The sequence below is a fragment of the Lates calcarifer genome, linkage group LG7_1, assembly GCF_001640805.2.
Source record: "Lates calcarifer isolate ASB-BC8 linkage group LG7_1, TLL_Latcal_v3, whole genome shotgun sequence".
In the NCBI taxonomy this organism is placed as follows: Eukaryota; Metazoa; Chordata; class Actinopteri; family Centropomidae; genus Lates; species Lates calcarifer.
Genome location: NC_066839.1, coordinates 22,480,515 through 22,501,038, shown reverse-complemented (window position 1 = coordinate 22,501,038; position 20,524 = coordinate 22,480,515). Strand labels below are relative to the sequence as shown.

At 38.7% G+C, this 20,524-nt stretch overlaps 2 protein-coding genes across 2 annotated transcripts in view; one reads left to right on the top strand and one right to left on the bottom strand.

Moving 5' to 3' along the window:
- Nucleotides 1-20,524, bottom strand: part of LOC108899331 (gap junction beta-7 protein-like) — a 494,318-nt gene that overhangs the window by 451,009 nt on the left and 22,785 nt on the right. The gene's annotated exons all lie outside the window — the stretch shown is intronic.
- LOC108899302 (5-hydroxytryptamine receptor 1E) lies at nucleotides 763-17,812 on the top strand. Its single transcript, XM_018699689.2, is given in 3 exon segments — nucleotides 763-1,089; nucleotides 15,945-16,868; nucleotides 16,870-17,812. Coding segments are annotated over 2 exon segments (1,131 nt in total). The 5' UTR covers nucleotides 763-1,089; nucleotides 15,945-16,028; the 3' UTR covers nucleotides 17,161-17,812.

Sequence of the window (20,524 nt, the reverse complement as noted above, 5' to 3'; positions counted from 1 at the left end):
AGTGAACCAGTGTCATATTTCTAAAATAAACTGTCCTACAGACAGTTACATGCATGGCAGACTGTAAAGTTATATCACTCTTCTCAGCTGAAATGAAATCATCAGTAGTGATATACAAACAGAATCTCCTCCATACTTTCTGTGAAACAGAACGGACAAAATTCAGTTAACTCTAGTGAAACGTTGCATGCAGTCACCACAGGTGAGATGTTTACATTGGCCTGATGATGAAGCCCATTTGGCATATGTCTGCAACTTATAAAGGAGGAGATGTTGCTGCTTCTGCCAGGTGTGTGACTGTGTGTGGTCCTTTGGCTGCTGCACTTTAACACATTAATGTCACTGCAGGAGTGAGTGCTAGCTATGTGTGTGTGTGTGTGTGTGTGTGTGTGTGTGTAATAATACAGTATACTGTTTGTATAAAGAAAAAAATGTTTCAAAGCCACTGAGAAGCTGATTTCCTCTGTGCTCTGTGATATCTGGCAACACTTTTGGTGGCTGGGTACCAAACAGTCTGTGCCTTGGACCCTGACCACAGAAGTTGTGGCTCTGATCCTGGCACAGACGTGTTTGCTCTGCAGAGGAGTAGAGGGGGAAATTGTCGGCATAACATTATGTGCGTATTAATGAACAAATATAGCATTATGACATGCAGAGCATTACATAGTAAATTACAACTGATATTTACTGTGTAAAACAAAGTAATCATATATGTGCGTGAGTAATTTCATTATTTCCGACAGGACCCGAAGGCATCAGGAGAGTGTGACGACAGTCTCGACAGAAGAGGAGAGGAACAACAGCGACAGAGTGATGGAGGAAACTGGCTCTTCAAGTTCTCCTGTTCGCCCTCCACAGGCGACCGGGCGTTCCGCGGATTAACACGCGAGCATCAAGGTTTTTCTTTCTTTCTTTCTTTCTTTCTTTCTTTCTTTCTTTCTTTTTTTTTATGTGCATCATGTGAAGAAAACGCTGCTGCTCTGTGCAACAGGAGCGAATGACAGACCTCACATCTGTTTTTGATTCTTACTTAAAACACGCGGCTTTGGAGAAGATGAGAGACGGAGGCTTGGTGATAAAACAATAATGGTAAGTGAACAAAACTTGAAGTGAATGGGAAAATATAGTGGAGTGGGATGCGTTTGCGTTGCCACAGGTGCCCCCCTGTCTGTCAGCACATAGCCTGCTGCTGCTCCACTGTAATTCATGAAAACAGTCCCTCCAGCAGCTGCCCCTTACTAACCCGGTGTTTTGTTCTATGGATGCAGGAGCCACAGTCAGTTCATATTCTCTAGGTTTTAGGAAAACTAAAACTTAAATCAGCTAATATCTTATATCAATGTACTATAAGATAATCATTTTATGAATAGCCCCTCACCTATAAGTACTGTAATACTGCATTTCTGCTTATTTAGCTTCCTCTGCTAATTTGAATGACTAAGTTTTAATAACAAAAAAGCATTTTTAAGAAGTCAATTTGATATTTATTGTAATCTGACAAATTAATTGGCAGATTAATCAGTAATAAAAATAATCAATAGTTTCAGCCAGGTCTGTACCCAGGATTTTAGAAATATTGAGGTCATGATTTAAAGTCTTCACCCACGGGTGGGGGCTTGTGACATTGAAAATTGCATTGGAGTCATTAATTGTTTTCTTGACTACATGTAAATTAGACTCAGCCCTCCAGTCTGGAGATGGTGATGCATCTGAAGCTGTTTGCTTCTGGTGTTTTTGTCAGTTACCAGAGGAAGCTAACACAAATGTATGAATGAATCTTGTTTATGAAGTATGAGCAACGCAAAAGTCTGATCATCTTCACAGCTCAATTTACCTCCCTCACATCAGACAGTGAGTGGATATATCCACACACTGTTTACTGGCACGGTTACTCCATGAGGAGGAGGAAAGATAATGTACAGTGCCTTCTGAAACTATTCAGACTTGTTCACTCTGCACACTTAAATTATGTCGGCTGCATTCACCCTTTCCCTGATTCTGACCCGTCTCGCTGTCCCTGTGTCCCTTTCCACCTGTGAAACCTTATATAGACAAGGGTGTGCCTTTCCAAATCATGCTGAATCACTTGAATTTAACACACGAACTCCATTCGTGGTGCAGAAGCATCTCAAAGAAGTGGGTGTTGTACAGGATCACAAAAGAGGACAAAGAAGACAAAAACACAGTCCGGCATACAGGGACATCAGAGCAGAAAGTGCTTTTTTGTGTTGGTCTAGATCCAAACAACATATTCTGTCATTTAATTTGGAGGAATTGTGCAGACAAGGAGTGATGATCCAAACATAAAGCATAGGATTCAATACCTTTTCTAAACAGCAGTGAATGCACAATTCATGCAGAAGAGCGGCGCTGCCCGAAAACAGGTAGGTTCACTCAGATGAGTCTTCAAGTATAAGAACCATAGATTGAGTGATTGCACAGTTTAGTTTACTTACACCACATTGTACCGTTTGTAGGATTGCTCTAATGTCGATTTTTAGGGCCAACAATAATCACTTGCTTTTAATATCATTACATTAGTTGCTCTCATGTCAGATTGGTTCTTGTATATAAACAGTTTTACAGAAAGCTCTACTACTAAAACACTGCAAAAGCCTTCAACGTGGCCTCTCATTATATTTCTGAAGATCTAAACTTCTCTGAAATAATAATATATTGAAATGAGTGTTATGGGTAATCACAGTTCACAGCAGCTTGTAGGAGTCACCATGCACACCTCTTAAATCTGTGAAACAGAAAAGAAAAAACACATATATCTATACAAAGTAGCTGAGTGAATATTTCTGAACAAACTCTGTGCCTGCTTGCCTTCATGCAGCTCAACTGTTTCAGCCTTTTTACCCCACCATTAAAGCAAAAGAAGTGACCGTGAATGCCATGTGTAAAGTGGATGGCTGTCTACACCTTCATAGGCTGTGGGGGTTAGCAGAGAGAAGCAACAAGGGACAGAGTATATTTAGAAAGGGGCTGATATGATTTAAAGAAGGCTCTTGAAAAGGACTATTTAATAAAATTTGGATATTTGGTATAACCATGGCATAAACATGGTGTTACTGTTGGATTGACTTTCAATTACTTTTGCAGAAATGAAAATGTAGAAGAGGGACAGAGAGGAGGAAGCCAAATAAGGGGCAAAAGAAAATTATAGATGAGATAAAAGTAGAGCTATTATTTTTATAATCTGACAAGCTCTGACTCACAGTAACCCTCTATCTTGTTTGTGTGTGAACATATTTCAAAGCACTGCACCAAGGTATTTGCAGACTGTTTCAGGGTTGGGAAGAGGAAGGGCAAACGTATGTCACTCTTGCCGTCCTTGCATGTGTGCCATCAGAGCTTACCCAACAGTGCAGCACGTTATATGCAAAAGAGCTGGGAAGAATGGAATATAAATCAGCCACTATCACCATCCCCTCAGCCTGTCACATTACTCACATTAAAACCTTTATTCGACTCAAGACACAGTGATGCTTCATGAGAATGTCTTAGCAAATACAGAGCAAAGTGCAGCCTGGTTTTTTCAAGTGGCAAAGTAATGTTGTCTGGGACGTTCAGAGTGACATGTGAACATACAGCAGACCTAATATACAGCTACAAGCAGGCAAATTTATGACTGTGGAGAGATTAAAAGGTCACCATATTTTCTGTGTGTAGTAATATCCAGTATTTTGGGGCATTTTTGACTTTATTAGACAGTGATAGACAGCACTGACAGAAAATGGCAGAAGTAGGACAGATGGAGAATGGCATGCAGTAAAGATACCCAGACTCACGTGTTTGAAACCCTGAGTTAAGGATAGGACATTCCAATGTACAGTTTAATGTTGCAATACAGTGACCCACTCAGGACATGCTGTATGTGCAGCTGCTTAATATATAATAAGATTACAAACTCCACTCAGCAAGCACAGGTGTACAAGGCATTTTGGTGCATGGGGCCAATGAAAATGAGATGAAAAAAGGGTTAATGAGGTAATTCTAAGAATGAAAGTGTAGCCTACTAAAAACAATGATTGATGATCTAATTAGAGGCTACAAGCCTTTGCCATGCAATGCCTGATAGGTAATAAATTGAATCTTTAGATTGATTCTGAATTAAACTGCAAGGTGGTGTAGTGAAGTTAATATAAGCCGTTTGGTGTTTTTGAGAAGTCTGGCAACAGACCTTTGAATAAATTGGAGCTGATTAATAATGACTGGGATAAGTCAGAGAAGTAGTAAAAAGTAGTAGTAGTAGAAAAAAGTAGTCTAACCACAAGGTTAGAAAGGCATAGACTTTTCAGTCCTAAAGGTGAAAGGATGGATCTGAATCACTAATTCATGCATTTCTGAACCAGTATTGTGATGTCAGTGTTAAAACAACAAAGACATGAGTCAAATAAGGAGCCCAGGGAAAGATGACTGTTTCAATAATAAGATTAGGAGAAATTATATTTCAGCTTTGTCATCATTCAGTTGCCATAGGCTTTGGTCAATCCGTTTCATCATATTATGAATATGGTTATGAAGATTCAATTTTAGGATTAAAAGAGATATGCATGCATAAAAATAGTAACAAAGGTGTTATTGGCTAGTGATGTGACCCAAGGGCAACAAATAAAATGGAGAACAGTGGAGAACCAAAGACTTAGACTTGACTTTATTGATCTCTTTGGGATGACTCCCTCAGGGAAATTAAATTGATGGAGCCTTGGGACCCCACAAGACAGACAACAAATAATTGCCAATCAAGACAGATGTTCCTGTTGCGAGGGAAGTATGAGACAAACCATTTCACTGTAAAAATCCTAATTTGCAATTGCAAATTTTTAAGACTTGGTCAGCTTTTAAAGAAATAATTGAAGTTATGCCAACAAAGCAACTCTTGCTTCAACAAATATTAGTTAGTCCATACCTAGATTCTCAATCTGTCATTCATAATAAAATGGTAGTTCTGTTAACTTTTGTTTTTAAGATGTGGAATATAGGACTATGAAAGTTTGGTTGAAGAGAGCTTAAATGATGACAGAGTAGTTGATGAACAAAAATAATCTGCAACTTAGATAACTGATTAGTTGTTTCAGTAAGTTTTTAATCAAAAATTCCAAACATTGCCTGGTTCCAGCTTCTCAAACACTTAGTCGTATATCTTTGTAAGTTGAGTTCTTTGTGTTTTGATCCTTATGGTTCAGACAAACAACAATTTAAAGACACTTCAAGTATATCTAATGGTCATTTTCAACAATAAAGATGAAGCTATTTATACATATCCTGTCAATCATCACAATTATTTTAAATCAACTTTTATTGACTCATTGTAATAAGACAAACTTTGTTTTCTACTTTGAAGACACTTTCATGATGGAGGCTTTTTTTGTATTTTTTGATTGAGTTACATGGCCACCCTGATGTAAATTATTATAATGAAGGCCATGACGAAAATAGTATCCATCTCAACCACATTTCAAATGATTTAAGCCACAGTTGTCATATCTATCAGAAGGTATCCTGGTGTCAGTGTGGCCACTAGCATAACAAATGTCATACTTTTGCACACGAGGGACTGGATTATATTGATAGTCGAGCCACTAGCCATACCTGCATATCTTTAAGGGTTGTCTACTACAGGGCTGAGACAGACACATTCACACTTGGAGGCAATTTAAACTTGCCAGTTAACCTGTATGTCTTTGGACTATGGGAGGCAACCAGAGCACCTGGACAGAACATGCAGAATTTTTTGCACAAACATTTACATTGCACTGAAACTGTAAAAAACTGAGGCCTATGCAAACGAAAATTTTGTTCTGTATACACTTGCTGCATACTGAATGACAATAAAAGTCTGTCTAAGTCTAAGAATCTCGCCAGGCCCGTAGGCTGGTGCTTCAGTGTGAGCTAAACCGCTCTGTCAGTGGATAATCAGACGAGCACGTGCCTGAGAAATTGTTTGAGTGATGTCATGTTTCCAACAGACGGGATTTGGCCACAGGACTACCTGTCTTTCTGTCTTTGCAATCAAGGACAACAAATCAATGCTGTACTTTTCTTTGAAAGATGCTATTAAATACTGCATTGTACAGAGCCAGGCAATGGCCTTGCATGCTCCCTATCCTCCTCCACATCAGCAATATACTGTAATTCTTTAATTCCTGCTCACTTACCATGAGTCACTCTCTTTACTGGATGTACTAGTTCCTTTACTAATTTAATTGTCTAGAAAGTCAAAAAGCAGCAGTTATGGAGCTGTCAGACTGAGACGCTCACTAGTTAACAAATCAACTATGCAAATGAAACAGCAGGAACTGTTTTGTGTCATGATCCTGCGCCACAGTAAATCTTACAATACTGACATGGCTGATTACTGTCTGTAATACCATACAAGTAAAGGCACAGTACATGGGTGAAATGTTGCTGTGCCAGTGTTGGAGTTATTTGTGTCATGATGTACTGGATCAGAGACTGTTCTTAATTTAATTGTTACTTTTACATGAATCGTAAATTTCGGCACCTGGAGGGGTGAAAGCTTTGAAACTTTGATGGTTGCTTTGGTTGCTTAGTTTTTTGTGGTGTTAGTACATAGTGATTTACAAATGTGGTTCAAGTCAAAATCAGGAATAGAGACACACTGCTTTAAGCTTTGACCACGTTCCAACACAACATGTCTAAATTTATGCCATTGTATTCCCTGTCAGCAAAGTGTCATAATGTAATATTCCCAGTGGGTCCTCACATGATGAGGGTGAATATGACTTTGCCATGGTTCTTATAGTTAAATGTGCATTAGGTTGTGAAAACAAATTTCCTTCTTTGACTAACAGAATCAGAACATCCTCATTGAGATGACAGGACTAAGTGCTGCTGGCAAGAAATATTTTTAGCACATAACTCCCCTAATACCAGAAACATTTTACATTTTAGATTTTACATTTCTGTCTGTGTATGGACTCAACAACCAAGATGCATGTTAATTAGTGAGCTTTAGATGCATTGGTAGATGTGTTTTTTAACTTTTACTGTGTCTCCCCATTTCCAGTCTTTATGCCAAGCTCACTTCACCACTGCTGTATGCTGGGCCAAAACAAAAGATGGCTGTGGAACCAAATTCATAAATAAAAAAGATATTTCTCATAAGCATCCATGGTTACATCAAACAACAGAGGGAACACTGCAACAGCAAACAGTTAAGAACAGCAGGAAAGACACATTTATGCTTCTGAGCAGTAAAAACTGTCTCTCTCTCTTCTCTCTCTCTCTCTCTCTCTCTCTCAGTTAAATGCTCATGTGCATTGCTGTTATTGATGGTGTCAATGTATCATATCTGTTTGTGCTGTTCAAAACAGAAACATAGTTATGCATAAATCGAAGTAAGATGCTCATTTTGCTGTTACACCAATAGCAACTAAATGAAAGTGAAAACATGTCACAATATCTCACTCACTGTTCAAGTGAAAACAAATCGATCGAGTGTTTAACATGACGCTAAAATGAAAGTAAGAAAACAAAGGATCTCTTGAAGTTGCTACTTAACTGAAAATAAAAAGTGGATTTATTTTGGACTGTCTATGCTCTATGCATCGACCATCCATCACAGTGTGAATTACATCCTGAAAGCATGCATCAGTCAATGAATGACAAATGACTGAGTGTGTGATATTAGCCTATGCCTGGAGCTCTCAGCAGGGTCCTCATCCCCAGACAGCAATATGATGAACCAGGGAGTCAAATTTAGAAATCCACCATGAGAAAAATAGACTCAGTTTACTAAAGGTTTTACAGCATTCAGATCAAACAGATCATGGCAGTTCAGACACTTTCCATGTAATCTGACTTTTCTGAGTTTCAGAGGGTCTGCCAGGAAGAATGAAAATCGCGGTGCTGCAAAGCCTGTAGAAACTTACTCAAGAAGTATGTAAATGTTGACTCAAAGTTGAATAAGCTGAATACTTGTAAATAGAATCATTTATAAAGCAAAATTAAAACTACAATTATAATGAAATAAACGCAATAAAGTGAAGGATCTGTATATCTGTATGCATAGGTGATAACTTAATAAACACTTAAGAATGAAGAGATTAAGTTGATGGGTAGTTATATAGATATTGATGTAAATGTAGGGCACCATTAACACTGCTTACCTTTTGAGGTAGTGCAAAATAAAGTTTGAAAGCTTGATGTGTATATGGAATAAATTTGTGAATGCTATTATGTTGTCAGACAGAATATAGAATATACTGAGGATTTTTGCTGTTCTTAGAACTTTACAAGGTGGGATGTAAAAGAAGGGGCCTAAAAGTGTTTGGCTGAGGGTGAGACTATAGAGGCAGGTCGTGGGGTCATTCAAATGGTTGGAAGCATGAATGTGCTTAACACATGTTATAGCAATTATGATATGCCTATATTTATGATATAATAAGTTATATTTGTATGGAACGCTGGGATTTTCTCCTGGAGGTGGCATTAGAAGAATGCTAAACAGTTTATCCTCTGGAGAGCTGCTTCATTCAGCCCACCCTTGAGATTTTAATATCTCTTGTGGACAAGTAGCCATTTTTAGTGCAATACTTCCTTTTGAATCCTTTTGAAAAGAGATCTCCCCCTGTCCACTTTGCCATGTGATTTCTTGCCTGTCCATTCATATTGAGCAGAGTAGTTTTGTCTTGTGAGCCACTGTGCCTCGAGCTTGCTCTATATAAGATGGAGTGTCAGTAAGACCTGCTTGTCAAAATATCTAATATGATGTGAAATGAAATGGGCCTACACATGACCCATCCTTTCATCTATTTTAATGTGTCAATCCACTTTTTCTTTCCTGTCATTTCACCACTCCATCATACTGTTAAGTGAGAGCACCCTGTCTGACTTTATCCTCCATTTTTCTCGCTCTCTCCCGCTCTGCATTAATTTCTCCTTTGTCCTCTAGTAATGTGTTTAGGATTGTCACTTCACCACAGAGTGTAGTGAAATTCAGTCAATGAATTTAAAAGATGGAATTAGATCTTTTAGAGGTCAGGGTAGACTGTCTGCATGTGGGCTGAGTGGTGTCCTGATGCCTAAATTGCAGATATGCCGGAATGCTGGCTTTTTCATGATGACGCAAAATCACCCCTGCAATCTCCACTCTGGAAAGGTCATCCATTTTCTAGATGAGATGACAGCTGAGTAATGGCCCTCACTGGAGGGCTCCCCAGGTGTGACTAGCTGCTCTGCAACTAATTTAGAGCTGAAGTCCTTCAAGTATTGCTCCATGATTTGTCTGCAGTGACCTGAGAGACAAGCAGCTATATCTGTAACTCAGTGACATAGAAAATACAAAGTGAAAGAAAACTGTCACACCCATACTGCTAACAACAGTGAGTGTGCACTGGTTTAGAAAAAAACTCTGGGAGTTGACCAAAACACTAATATTCATCCTTATTGGATCATGTACTGTGTATCCATATCAAATTTCCTGAAACTCAATTTGAAATGAGTTTCTTTTTCTGCTGTGTGTTTTTGGTTGCTCTAAGGGTGAAACCAGTCACTACCCGTAATGGTCTACAAGGAAAATGATCTAAAATTATCAGCATTTCACAAGCAAATAGATAAAAAAGAAAATGGTTTAAACACTGAGATTTAAGGTAAGCCTCAGAGTTAGACATTTTGAAATATAAACTCTCTGTGTTGTTGTTGGTGGACTTGAACAGAAACTAGAGGACAAAAGGGGAGTTGGCAGTTATTGGCTCAGTAACCTCGGAAGATCGATCATGTCGCTGATAGCATGAGCTGACTCACATTCAAGTGTTCTGTTCTCATTAACTGTCGCAACTTGTGTGTTCAACATTTTCCAGTCAGTCATGACTTTGAAGGCGTCTAAGGTGCCTCCTCCAAGCTGATAAACACCAGTTTTGATTATGACTTTGATTCATACCTCTATGCAATCTCATTGCTAAATGACAGTAATTCTTCTGCATTTTCAGTAGGGACATCCAGTTGCATCAAAACAAGCACTGCTACTTTCTCCCTCACCAAATGACAGTGCAGCATTACACCATGTGATACAGAGCTGTAAAACCTGGCAGTAAGGAAAATAAACCCAGTGAGAGACACTGGCAAATGACAGTGTGAAAAAGAAAACACAGAAAAAAAAGGTTGTGTATGAGAAGACAAGAGACTGAGCTTAATAGTTTTTATGTTCACTGTTAGATTCATGAAACCAAAGTGAATGTGGTGGCCTTGTGTCAAAGTCAAAGAAGACGTCAGACACAACTCCAGTTCTATAATGTCTATACTATTTTTTGTTGTGTTTCCTTCTGTATCAGGTAAGTGAGTGCAGTAAATCATTTATAATGAAAAAAATTGAGAGAATCCTGATCTCAGTTCTAAGTAAGATTATCCTGATTCTCATTTTTCCAGAATCATGCAGCCCTTGTCACTACTGCTCTTAAGACTGATGTCTCAGCATCTGCATTATTTCTGTTGCTATGGGAAACAATATCCACTATCAGAGAAAGATGGTCATGATCCACTGTTAGTTCCCACTCCCACTGTGGGCTTTATTTTAAAATGCATTTAATTTTGTTTATTTTCAGTTCTCATATTTACACATTCTGCCACCTAGGTCAAAAATGAATAGATGCATAGATGAATAGAGATGAATAGATGGGGATCTACAGTTAATTTAACATCTGAGTAGCTGTAGTTGCTATATATAATCCATATTTGCTAAGCACTTTTGAAATTGATGACCAGTTGTCATTGAGAATGCTGTGACCACACCTAACACAGATACAGATATTGATGGTGTGATGTGACACAGAATACTGATTCATGAAAGTTAAAACTTGCACCTGCTGCATACATATTACTGTACCACACTGTGTCGTGCTCTTTGCAACAGGAACACTCTCAGAGCTTTTTGATCACACCTTGTAGAAAATCTGTTAACAATGTAGCATCAGCTGTAGTATTCTGCATCATGTTGAGATATGCTATGCTCAGTTTAAATCAATCAACATTGTAATCCAGGACTACTGCTTTTGATTGGTGACCAAAGATTTCATCACATTTCTCTCACAAGTGTGAAATTTCATCTTGGACCATCCAAAAATGTGCAGAGAGTAACAGCCACCCTAAGAGCCACAACAGAAGGCCTCTGTAATTACTTTACGACTTCCGTACTTAGCAAGAGCCTCTTGGCACTTTGGCTGGAATAAAAAGTGTTGTTCGGATGTTTGTCAGTTTTAAAGTTTACATCTCTGTCTGCTTCCTAAGAGAGGTGAGTATTTCAGCCATAGGTCCACTACTGTATGGCTCTTCCTTAGGATGTGTGGTTTCTGGAGCACTGCTTGTCACATGGGACTAGCTGTGTCCATGACAGAGGAGAGGTTACGGCCTGGCCAGGAGGAGGGATTGTCCACCCACATTTATGATATTAATTATGTTTTGCTTGCAGTTGTTTAGAGGAAAACAATCACTGAGCCATACAAAGTGAATGTTATTTTAATATACAACATATACAGCAACATATACAATATACAGCAATATTTCTTATACAAGAAATATTGCTTCATGATGCAGTCTCACTGACAGCACTGACTAGAGGTCGATGGTGAATTTTTAAAAGATGATATAATAACAATAGTTTGAAGCAGGAAAAAGCTAATAGCTAATACTTTATTTTTAATTTTAACTTTTAGGACCTAAATTCTACATGAATGATTTAAGTTGTAAATATGAAATAACCTTGAACCTTTCAGATTAAGTTTCCTAAAGTTGTAAGTAAATGTTATTATCACAGAGACTTTGGGCCTGTATTTGGGATAAAAATGCAAAACACTGTATAATTCAGCAGACACAAGGCAATTAGCATCAAAGAATCTACCATAATCTTTTAAAAAGTGAATTACCCTGTTACCACCACAGTCTCAGATTGTGGTATCATGCATGACATGTTTTAGTTCTGCAGTAGCCTAGCTGGCTACTTTGCATACACCATTTTTAATAAATCAGTTTTTTGTCACTCTGAGTTTATTCTGAAGAGTGATTTGGTGGATTACAAAATTTACATTGGGCAATACTCTATTCTGCACTGGCTAGGATTACTTCTATTGCACATCCCATTACATTCTTAAATGCCACTCCTACAAACCATTAATATTCATGCATATTTCTGGGGTAAGGAGCACCCTAAGGTGTGTGATTTCATCCCAAAAATGGATAATTAAGTGGTTGGATTATTTGGATGAAAGAACACCAAATTGATATGTAGAGTAACAGTGAATAATTCCTTTTCCTTCCTGTCTGACTGTATTGTATCATGGACAAAGAGCTGATTGTGTTGCATTATATATTCAAGACAGAACATTTGTTTGGAGAAATAAACTAAAAACAGGTCAGACATGCTATTTGTCAGCCTTGCTATAAAGTCAGCTATGTTTACCCTGGGACTGAAAAGTTTTAGCACACTATTTCTAACCCTATCACCAGAATAATGCATTGGCGGTTTTTTTTTCATGGAGTGGAGAATTACCCTCTGAAAAAAAACCTCTCTTATGTAGTTTACACTGACAAACATAATTTATGGCAGCACACTGACTTGAGTGCCCAGCCCTAATTAATAAAGTTACCTTCTGTTTAAATATAAATGATCTCATGAATGGAGCCATCAGGCAAAACTGTTATGGATGACCCCACGTGACTGGTGGAGACAGCACAGCCATGGGCCAAAGTTCCACTGAGAAAATAAAATGTCCTACTGGTGCCAATTCGACAAAACCAATTAATTGGTCAACCTCTTGCACTTACCTGTGTCAGAGACATCATAAGGGAGGAGACAAACCACTTGGAGAATCTTGACTAGAATAGTCCATATGTTGTTGTATGACACATCCCACCCCTTCCCCGAAACAGCCAGTTGTCCTCTGAACCGGGACACAAATCAGGCCAAGTTTTACAGGAGTTTCAAATGATGGTGGCAGCGGGTGCAGCTTGGTCTTGCCAAGATGGCTGCCAAATGGTTAGACTTGCATAGCAGGGATTCCCATCACCATCCCATATTATCTCCTCCCTCCTCTGCTAAATCTTTGTGAATTCTTTTTTCTTGTATCCTTCCTACCTCTTGAAGTCTTCCCTAGCAGAGAAAGCATTACACTATTCTGGCAAGAGTATGTCACACAAATGTCTAATCAAAATGGTCATTATATGACATTACTAGCAACTTCAAATTAACATGCGGGCCACGCATGAGACTTCAGTTGGCTTTTATGGCTCATATCACTCGACTGTCAGTTAGTGACAATGATACTTAATCAATTACAAATGTCTAATGATGTAAATGATAATGATGGATCAACATCACTACCTTCTCTTTATTCAATCCTGTCTCTGCAAACTCAAACTCATGAACTGGAGGTGGAGGACGAGTTGTAGGGGGAGGAATGAAAGAGCTTTGGGACACAGACCATGTCTTTAACTATAACAACAAGAGTCTCTATTGCAGTGAAACAGCAGGAAGCACACACCTCCACAAACCTCTTCTGCTGAACTGTATTATGAGAGATAAGTCACTGATGACTCATTTTGGATTCAGCTTTTTTTCAGTTCTCGGCCAAGCAATGAAACCTTACCATGACACACACATGGTAAGGTGCTGCAGGTCCTGCTTGGTAAATTTTTATCTTGTTCAGAGTGCAACATCAGGCTTTAAGATCATTCTTGAAAAAGCCTTTAATCTAGACCTTGAATCTGATTTATGGCTCTCTATTAGTTGGCATATGAGTAACAGTGTTGTTATATTTTCAAATATACAATGGCTAAGAGTTGGGAAAATGTTTTTCTGAAAAGGGCAGTTTAATAACACCATATCAGCATGTGTCTCCAGGTGTTAGGAGCACCACTGCATATTGGAAAAAGGCTGTGGACAGGCTGTGGTGTCTCCAGAGTGAGCTGTGTGAAGTCTGATAAATGTCCTCAAGTGATGTTACTTAAGTCTGTGTCAGCTGGGGCTGAAGACTACAAGACTATAGCCCCTCTAATTTGTATTTATTTATTTTTTTTAATCTCAGGACTAAGATCAAGACTGAATCTAAAGATAGCTGACCAAATCAACACTATTTAGGAAATGCATGTACAAAACTGAACCTGGAGTCTTTGAGACCCTTTGAGTTGTTTGGCCATAAGACATATCTTATACTTACAGCACCTTTAACAAGGTCAACACTGATGATGCATGAACCAGTCTGGTTCACAGTTGGTGTTCCATCCCAAAGGATAATGAGAAAACCATTTTCAATCAAGCTGGCTTTGTGCACAAGGATACTGAAAGCTGAAACATTCATCCATCCATCCACCAATAAGCTATATATTAACTTATCCTTTGAGGGTTGCAGGGAGCTAATCCCAGCTGCTACAGGGTGAGAGTCAGGGAACATCCTGTACAAGTCACCAATCTATCACAGGGCACTGTTGAAACAGGAAAGGGACAAACACAAACTGTCTAAAATATCTATCTACAATATAGTGTTCTGTAGCATTAAGCAAGAAAAGCAGACCCAGACCAAAAGTGTAGCTGTGAGCAGTTTATGCAACCACTCTCTAATACTTTTGACTACACATTTCAAAAAAGGATAAACAATAAATGAGCAAAAGCACCTGCTTCCTTTCCACTCAGTCAGTAACAATCATTTATTAGTCCCATTTTACAAAGTTAAAGTGTTGTGCAAATTCACTCAGTGTATCTCTGAGCACCCAACATCATTCCCCTCCTTCTTCTAATTAACTGATTGAACTGTCTGAAAATCCCCAGAGGAATTACTACTGCTAACTAACCATTCACAAAGGTAACTCAGTTAAAGAGTTCATTCCAGGTATCTGTGTCTAAATTAGTCTCCTGTCGTCGTGTTTTTCCTGGGCATCTGGCTGTATTCACAGCATGCCACTGCTCTGGCCCACCTGTCTGTGATTATTGATTCAGCTGATGTGTGTTGAGAGGTTTTACAGGAGCAGTAGTCAACCATGTCCGTGGTGGCAGCTGCCACTGAGCTGTTGTTGTCAGTGGCAATCACCACTTAGCTGCTCCAGCTCACCCAGTCCATCATAGTAAGTTTTGTGTGTTTTTGCAGTAAATCAAGGCTCCGCAAGCCAACAACACCATACAACACCAGTATGCTGTGTGTTGTGTTTAGAAAGGTGGCGGATGAGATTGAAGATAACCATGTAATAAAACTTTGAGCTGAAAATCAGCTGCTTGGTTCTGAAAAACAAAGGAAGTGCTCCTGATATTTGACATAAAAAGGGAGAATAGGTTTATTGAAAAGTCAAAGTGCAGGAAACTTTTGCAGCTCAATGTGCTGCTGTTGGTTGATAACTGTACTTGGTTTTCAGTATTTGGTTAATGATGGAAATAATAAACAAATGACTGAAGTCTTCATCACAGGAATAAGTTGAATAAGTTATCATTGCATTAAAAATGTAAAAATAAGTAACCACCACAGTTAAGAAAGTTCAAAATGTAGCTTATGGGAAACTTAGAAGTGTAAGCTGATCATCTTAATTAATTGTATCTAAGTCTTTCTTTGGATTTGGTGTGATTATATTGTTGATATTATTGTTTATGATGACTGTATTATCCTTGTTATTTTGCAGATACTGTATGTGTGACTGTCTGTATGAGGTCCTCTCATCTCACTGTTGTTTTGTTCTTTTGGATATTAATTATCATGTCACTACCTGCCTTTTCTCTGCCACCAGTGAGACACCAGCATCAGCCTCGTAATGTTGCCTGAGGAACACACCAACCACATTACAGTCCATAGTAGCTTCCAGCCTACGCCTTTGTGTGTTCTTTGTGCCTCCATTTCACAGTAGTTTGGAAGCATCCCAGCATGCATTGTGTGGAAGGGAGGAAGGATCTGGAGTTTGCGCTTTGACTGTGTTTGATATATTTGCCTCTCTTGTTGTTTCAGACTGATCTTTGACCCTTGAGAGAGCACTGTCTCCCTACAAGTGATTCCAGGGAGGGAGCAGCCAGTCCAGGTCCAGGGTTAGACATGGAGATCTACCCAGGGTGGAGCACCACAACACCCAACATCACAAACGGCACCGGCCCAACTGCCAGCAGCCGGCAGGCGGTCCAGTTCACAGACAGGATGGCAGCGGTGGTAGTTGTACTCAGCCTCCTCACCCTCCTAACTGCGTTCATCAATGGCGCTGTCATCATTGCCATCTGCACCACCAAGAAGCTCCACCTGCCTGCTAACTACCTCATCTGTTCTCTGGCCGTCACAGACTTTCTGGTGGCGCTCCTTGTGATGCCCATCAGCATCCTCTACATCACCATGGAGACATGGTCCCTGGGTCAGGTGGTGTGTGAGGTGTGGTTGAGTGTTGACATGACCTGCTGCACCTGCTCCATCCTGCACCTCTGTGTCATAGCCCTGGACCGTTACTGGGCCATTACCAAAGCTATCGAATATGCCCGCAAGAGGTCACCCCGGCGTGCCGCCATCATGGTGGGAATAGTCTGGGTCATCTCAGTTTTCATATCCATGCCGCCCTTATTCTGGAGGCGGAGGTCCAGCACTTCCGGCCTCCAACAGTGCATCATACAGCATGACCATCTAGGATACACTATATATTCTACTTTAGGGGCATTTTACATCCCCATGATCATCATTCTTATCTTATACTACAGGATTTACAATGCCGCCAAGACACTTTACCAGAAGCGTGGCTCTTCTCGGCACCTCAGCAATCGCAGCATGGGCAGTCAGAACTCTGTAGACCATTGCCGTGTCTCCCACACATTTTGTGTGTCAGACTTGTCAAACTCTGATCCTACGCTGGCTACAGACAAACTCAGTGCCACCATACGTATCCCATCCTTCGAAACAGGACGTGGATGGTCAGGATGAGAAGAACCAGATATGTACCTCACGTGAGAGGAAAGCAGCACGAATCCTCGGCCTCATCCTTGGGGCGTTCATAGTCTGCTGGCTGCCTTTCTTTTTAAAGGAGCTTCTGGTCGGTCTGCATGTTTTACAGCCTTCTCAGCTTGTCTCAGACTTCCTGACTTGGCTAGGTTATATCAATTCTCTCATCAACCCCCTGCTTTACACCAGTTTTAATGATGATTTCAAGCTGGCTTTTAAAAAGCTACTCAAGAGAAAAGAGCATTCATAGACCTGAGGGGGGAAAAAAACACCAAAGGGAATGTGTACACTTTAATCTTTTTTGCAGTCTGCCTAATGGTAATATGCAGTGTGACATTGTGCTTTACAAGTAAAAAAGTTGCAGTTCAACAGTGTATTCCCTGATTTTCTTAATAAAAGAATTCTTTATGACTTTTCATTTATACATATTCATCTGTGTTCTTTCTGACTTATGAATTAGAAGAACATCATCTTTTTTGTTTTGTTTTCCCAATTATTCTGACTAATAAGCTGCATTATTCATTGGTGTTGGTGTGACTAGTGATGTATAAGGTCAAGACTACTGCTTGGTGACTGGGTTATTAGAGTTCAATTACACATAAAGCACCTTTTTGTTGAGTTAAATTTGATGCTGTGGTAAAGTGTAAGGTTTTCCGCAAAGACGTGAAATCATCCACTACTAGCTAAAAGGTAACATTCCCCTGATCCCAAAGATGCAACATCCACACAATGACATTATGATGCAGTCAGACCAAAATCTACCGGGTGAAATTAACTCACATATTGTGGCCAAGAAGAGGAGGGCACAGCGTACAGTGTAGTTAGGGTGGTAAACATAATGGCTTGTGGGCTAACACTACTGTCCTTACATTCACTACACCCAGGCAGCATCTCTCCCTCTGCTGCCTGTATTCTTTTGCCTTGCAGTTGTAAAAGAATATAAACATCCATCATTTCCTGAATAAAAAGTCAGTCTAACCTCCTCAGTACAGTAAAGTTAAGTACAGTTGCCTATATTATAGCACCCTCTTATGGTGAACATTTATGTTATTTTTTGTATTTGACTAGTTGTGCACCCTTTTTTACCTATGCATCAAATTAAAAGTAATGTTATTAAGTAATGCCTACAGAATTGTAAATTTGGTGTGATGATAATAATAATTATTATTATTGCATTCTTTCTACAGAAAATTTTCCTCCAAAAATTCAGGCAGCTTTAAATGTAAGGCCATATTTGCAAAGGGCAGTGACGAGAGTATTTCATCATAAAGCTGCAAAGTGGGAGGAACCATTTCAGGAACTCATGGAAGTACTGTGAATGTCCCATTCATTCTTCTCACAGATGTTACTTGATTTACAGCTTGCATTGGCACAAAACTCTCCCAGTTCAGTCATCGGTTTTCTGCTTTCCAAAATACCTGGGTCTTTGATAAGGAGCTGAAAGTGCAGGCTTGTGTACATATAGAGCCAAGCCAAAGTCCATTTGCCTTTAATAGAACGGCCCTTTATGGTTAGCATAGATTCATCGTTATATTCAATTAGATCCCTACTGTTACTTATCCTTCAGATTTCACCTTTACACTTTGAATAGTTTAAGCCATAGAATGTCTTTTTCAAATCTGATGTAATAATAATGGTAATTATACTAAACCTGGAAGAAATAATTAGGTTCCACCACCATTGGTGTTTGGACCCCTAATATTAAAATTCAGAGATCTAGTAATAACAATAGGATTCCAATGCAGGGCTAATAACATTTGTTAATTAATACTAAAGACAAAGAACTGCCATCATTCACTTTCCAGATGTTTGGTCACAAACCAAAGTATTGGACAAATAGAAATTTTGACCTGAGGATGTTTTGAGAGGAACAGCAAGGGATTATAATTCATCCTGAGGAGGACATTTGTGGAGGAAGTTTCATGTCAATCTGTCCAATAATTGTTGAGACATTTCATTGGAATGGGGTGCTTGAGAGAACACCACCACCAAAGTTGGCTCTCCAGTATCTCTCAGGATGTGACAGTACAGAGCTGGCAAAATTTCAACAGCAGATGATTTTCCTCATGGAAAAGTAGAGAGGTGAATAAAGTTTTGTTTTTTTTTTTAATCATAATAAAATGTAAGATTGTTATGATTATCAACAGGTGGACACAAACATGACTCCAAATGACTGCAAATGTTGCTCTGTGCCTACTGGATATGTAATAAGAAACTGCTCCAACATGTTGATAATATAAGGCGATGATATCAGATGTTGTGTGTTCAGCTTATTATTCTGTCCCCAAGAGACCAAAAAATAAACTGATGCTGTCTCAGGGAGAGCATGAATGTCTCATAAAACTGGAAAATAAACTCACAACATTGCATAAACAAGAAGATGTTTTACACTCGAGGGAGAAAGAAAAATATATATATTTTTAAACTGCACACACAATTAGAGGCTATTAACTAGAATGGATGGAATATTTAAACACAGAATTTCATCTCAAAAATAATATTTTAAGTTTTATGTCTGTTGTAAAATTCACTCTGCAGGGGAATTATAGATTACACGTATTAACCAAACTGACTGTTTTCTAAGTCATTAGTATGAGATATAGCAGTCACACCCGATTTCTTTTCTTTTTCTTTTGGGGTGAATGCATGTGTATCCATAGTTATACGTTTCTTGAGAATATATATCACAACACTCCTGCATTGTTTTGTAGAAAACTCTACACTCTAAGCCTGGATAGGTTGCCTTAAAAAATTTAAGTAATGTAAGATGAAAACTTAAGTACCTCTAACTTAAAAGCTGGAGGGTACTGGAATTTTTATTTCTAGGTCAGTACTCTAAATGCTAAGTTGATTCAACTAATTCAACTTTTTTTTTTTTTTTTTTTTTTTTTCAAGGTCAACTGCTTTGCACAATTGTTGTACTTAACACCCTTAAGTTAAATACACTAAATTCCAAGTTGATTTAATTTAAAATAATTTACAAGGTCAATTGTTATGCATAGTTATTACAGTTAATATCTTAAGTTCAATGCACTTAAGTCCAAGTTAATTTAATTCAAACTCACTTGTAATGTTCGTTTATTTCCCCAGATAGTCCATGAGGACTTGATCAATGCGTTGAACCATGAACGCAGTCGCGGTCATGAGTATTCACGTCCCGTCATGCATCACGCCACAACAAATTGTCACTCATCAAAATCTCGCAGTACTTAATTTTTTAATTTTCTTTGCACTTTACAAAGTGGCGTTGTCAAACGAAAAAGTGGATGATTTTTGTTTGATGTTGTCTTCTTTCTCTTTTTCTTTCTTTCCTTTTGTTTTTATAATCTATCTGGTTGTACATTTGTATGAATGAGTATGTGTAAGCTATAATATAGAAAGTGAAAAAAAACAAAAAAACTTACCAATAGTTTTAAAAGCAGATGGTCCAGTATTCTGCAACTGCGAGGGCCTCTCATAACTCAGTGGATTTAAAAGAGGTGTAGCGTGACAAAAACTTATTAGTTTATTATTATTAATTAATTAGTAATTTAAGGTCATTTGACTCAAAATTATTCATACATTAGCCAGTGTCTATAGATTAGTAGAATTTACTCAGGATTGTATAGTAATGG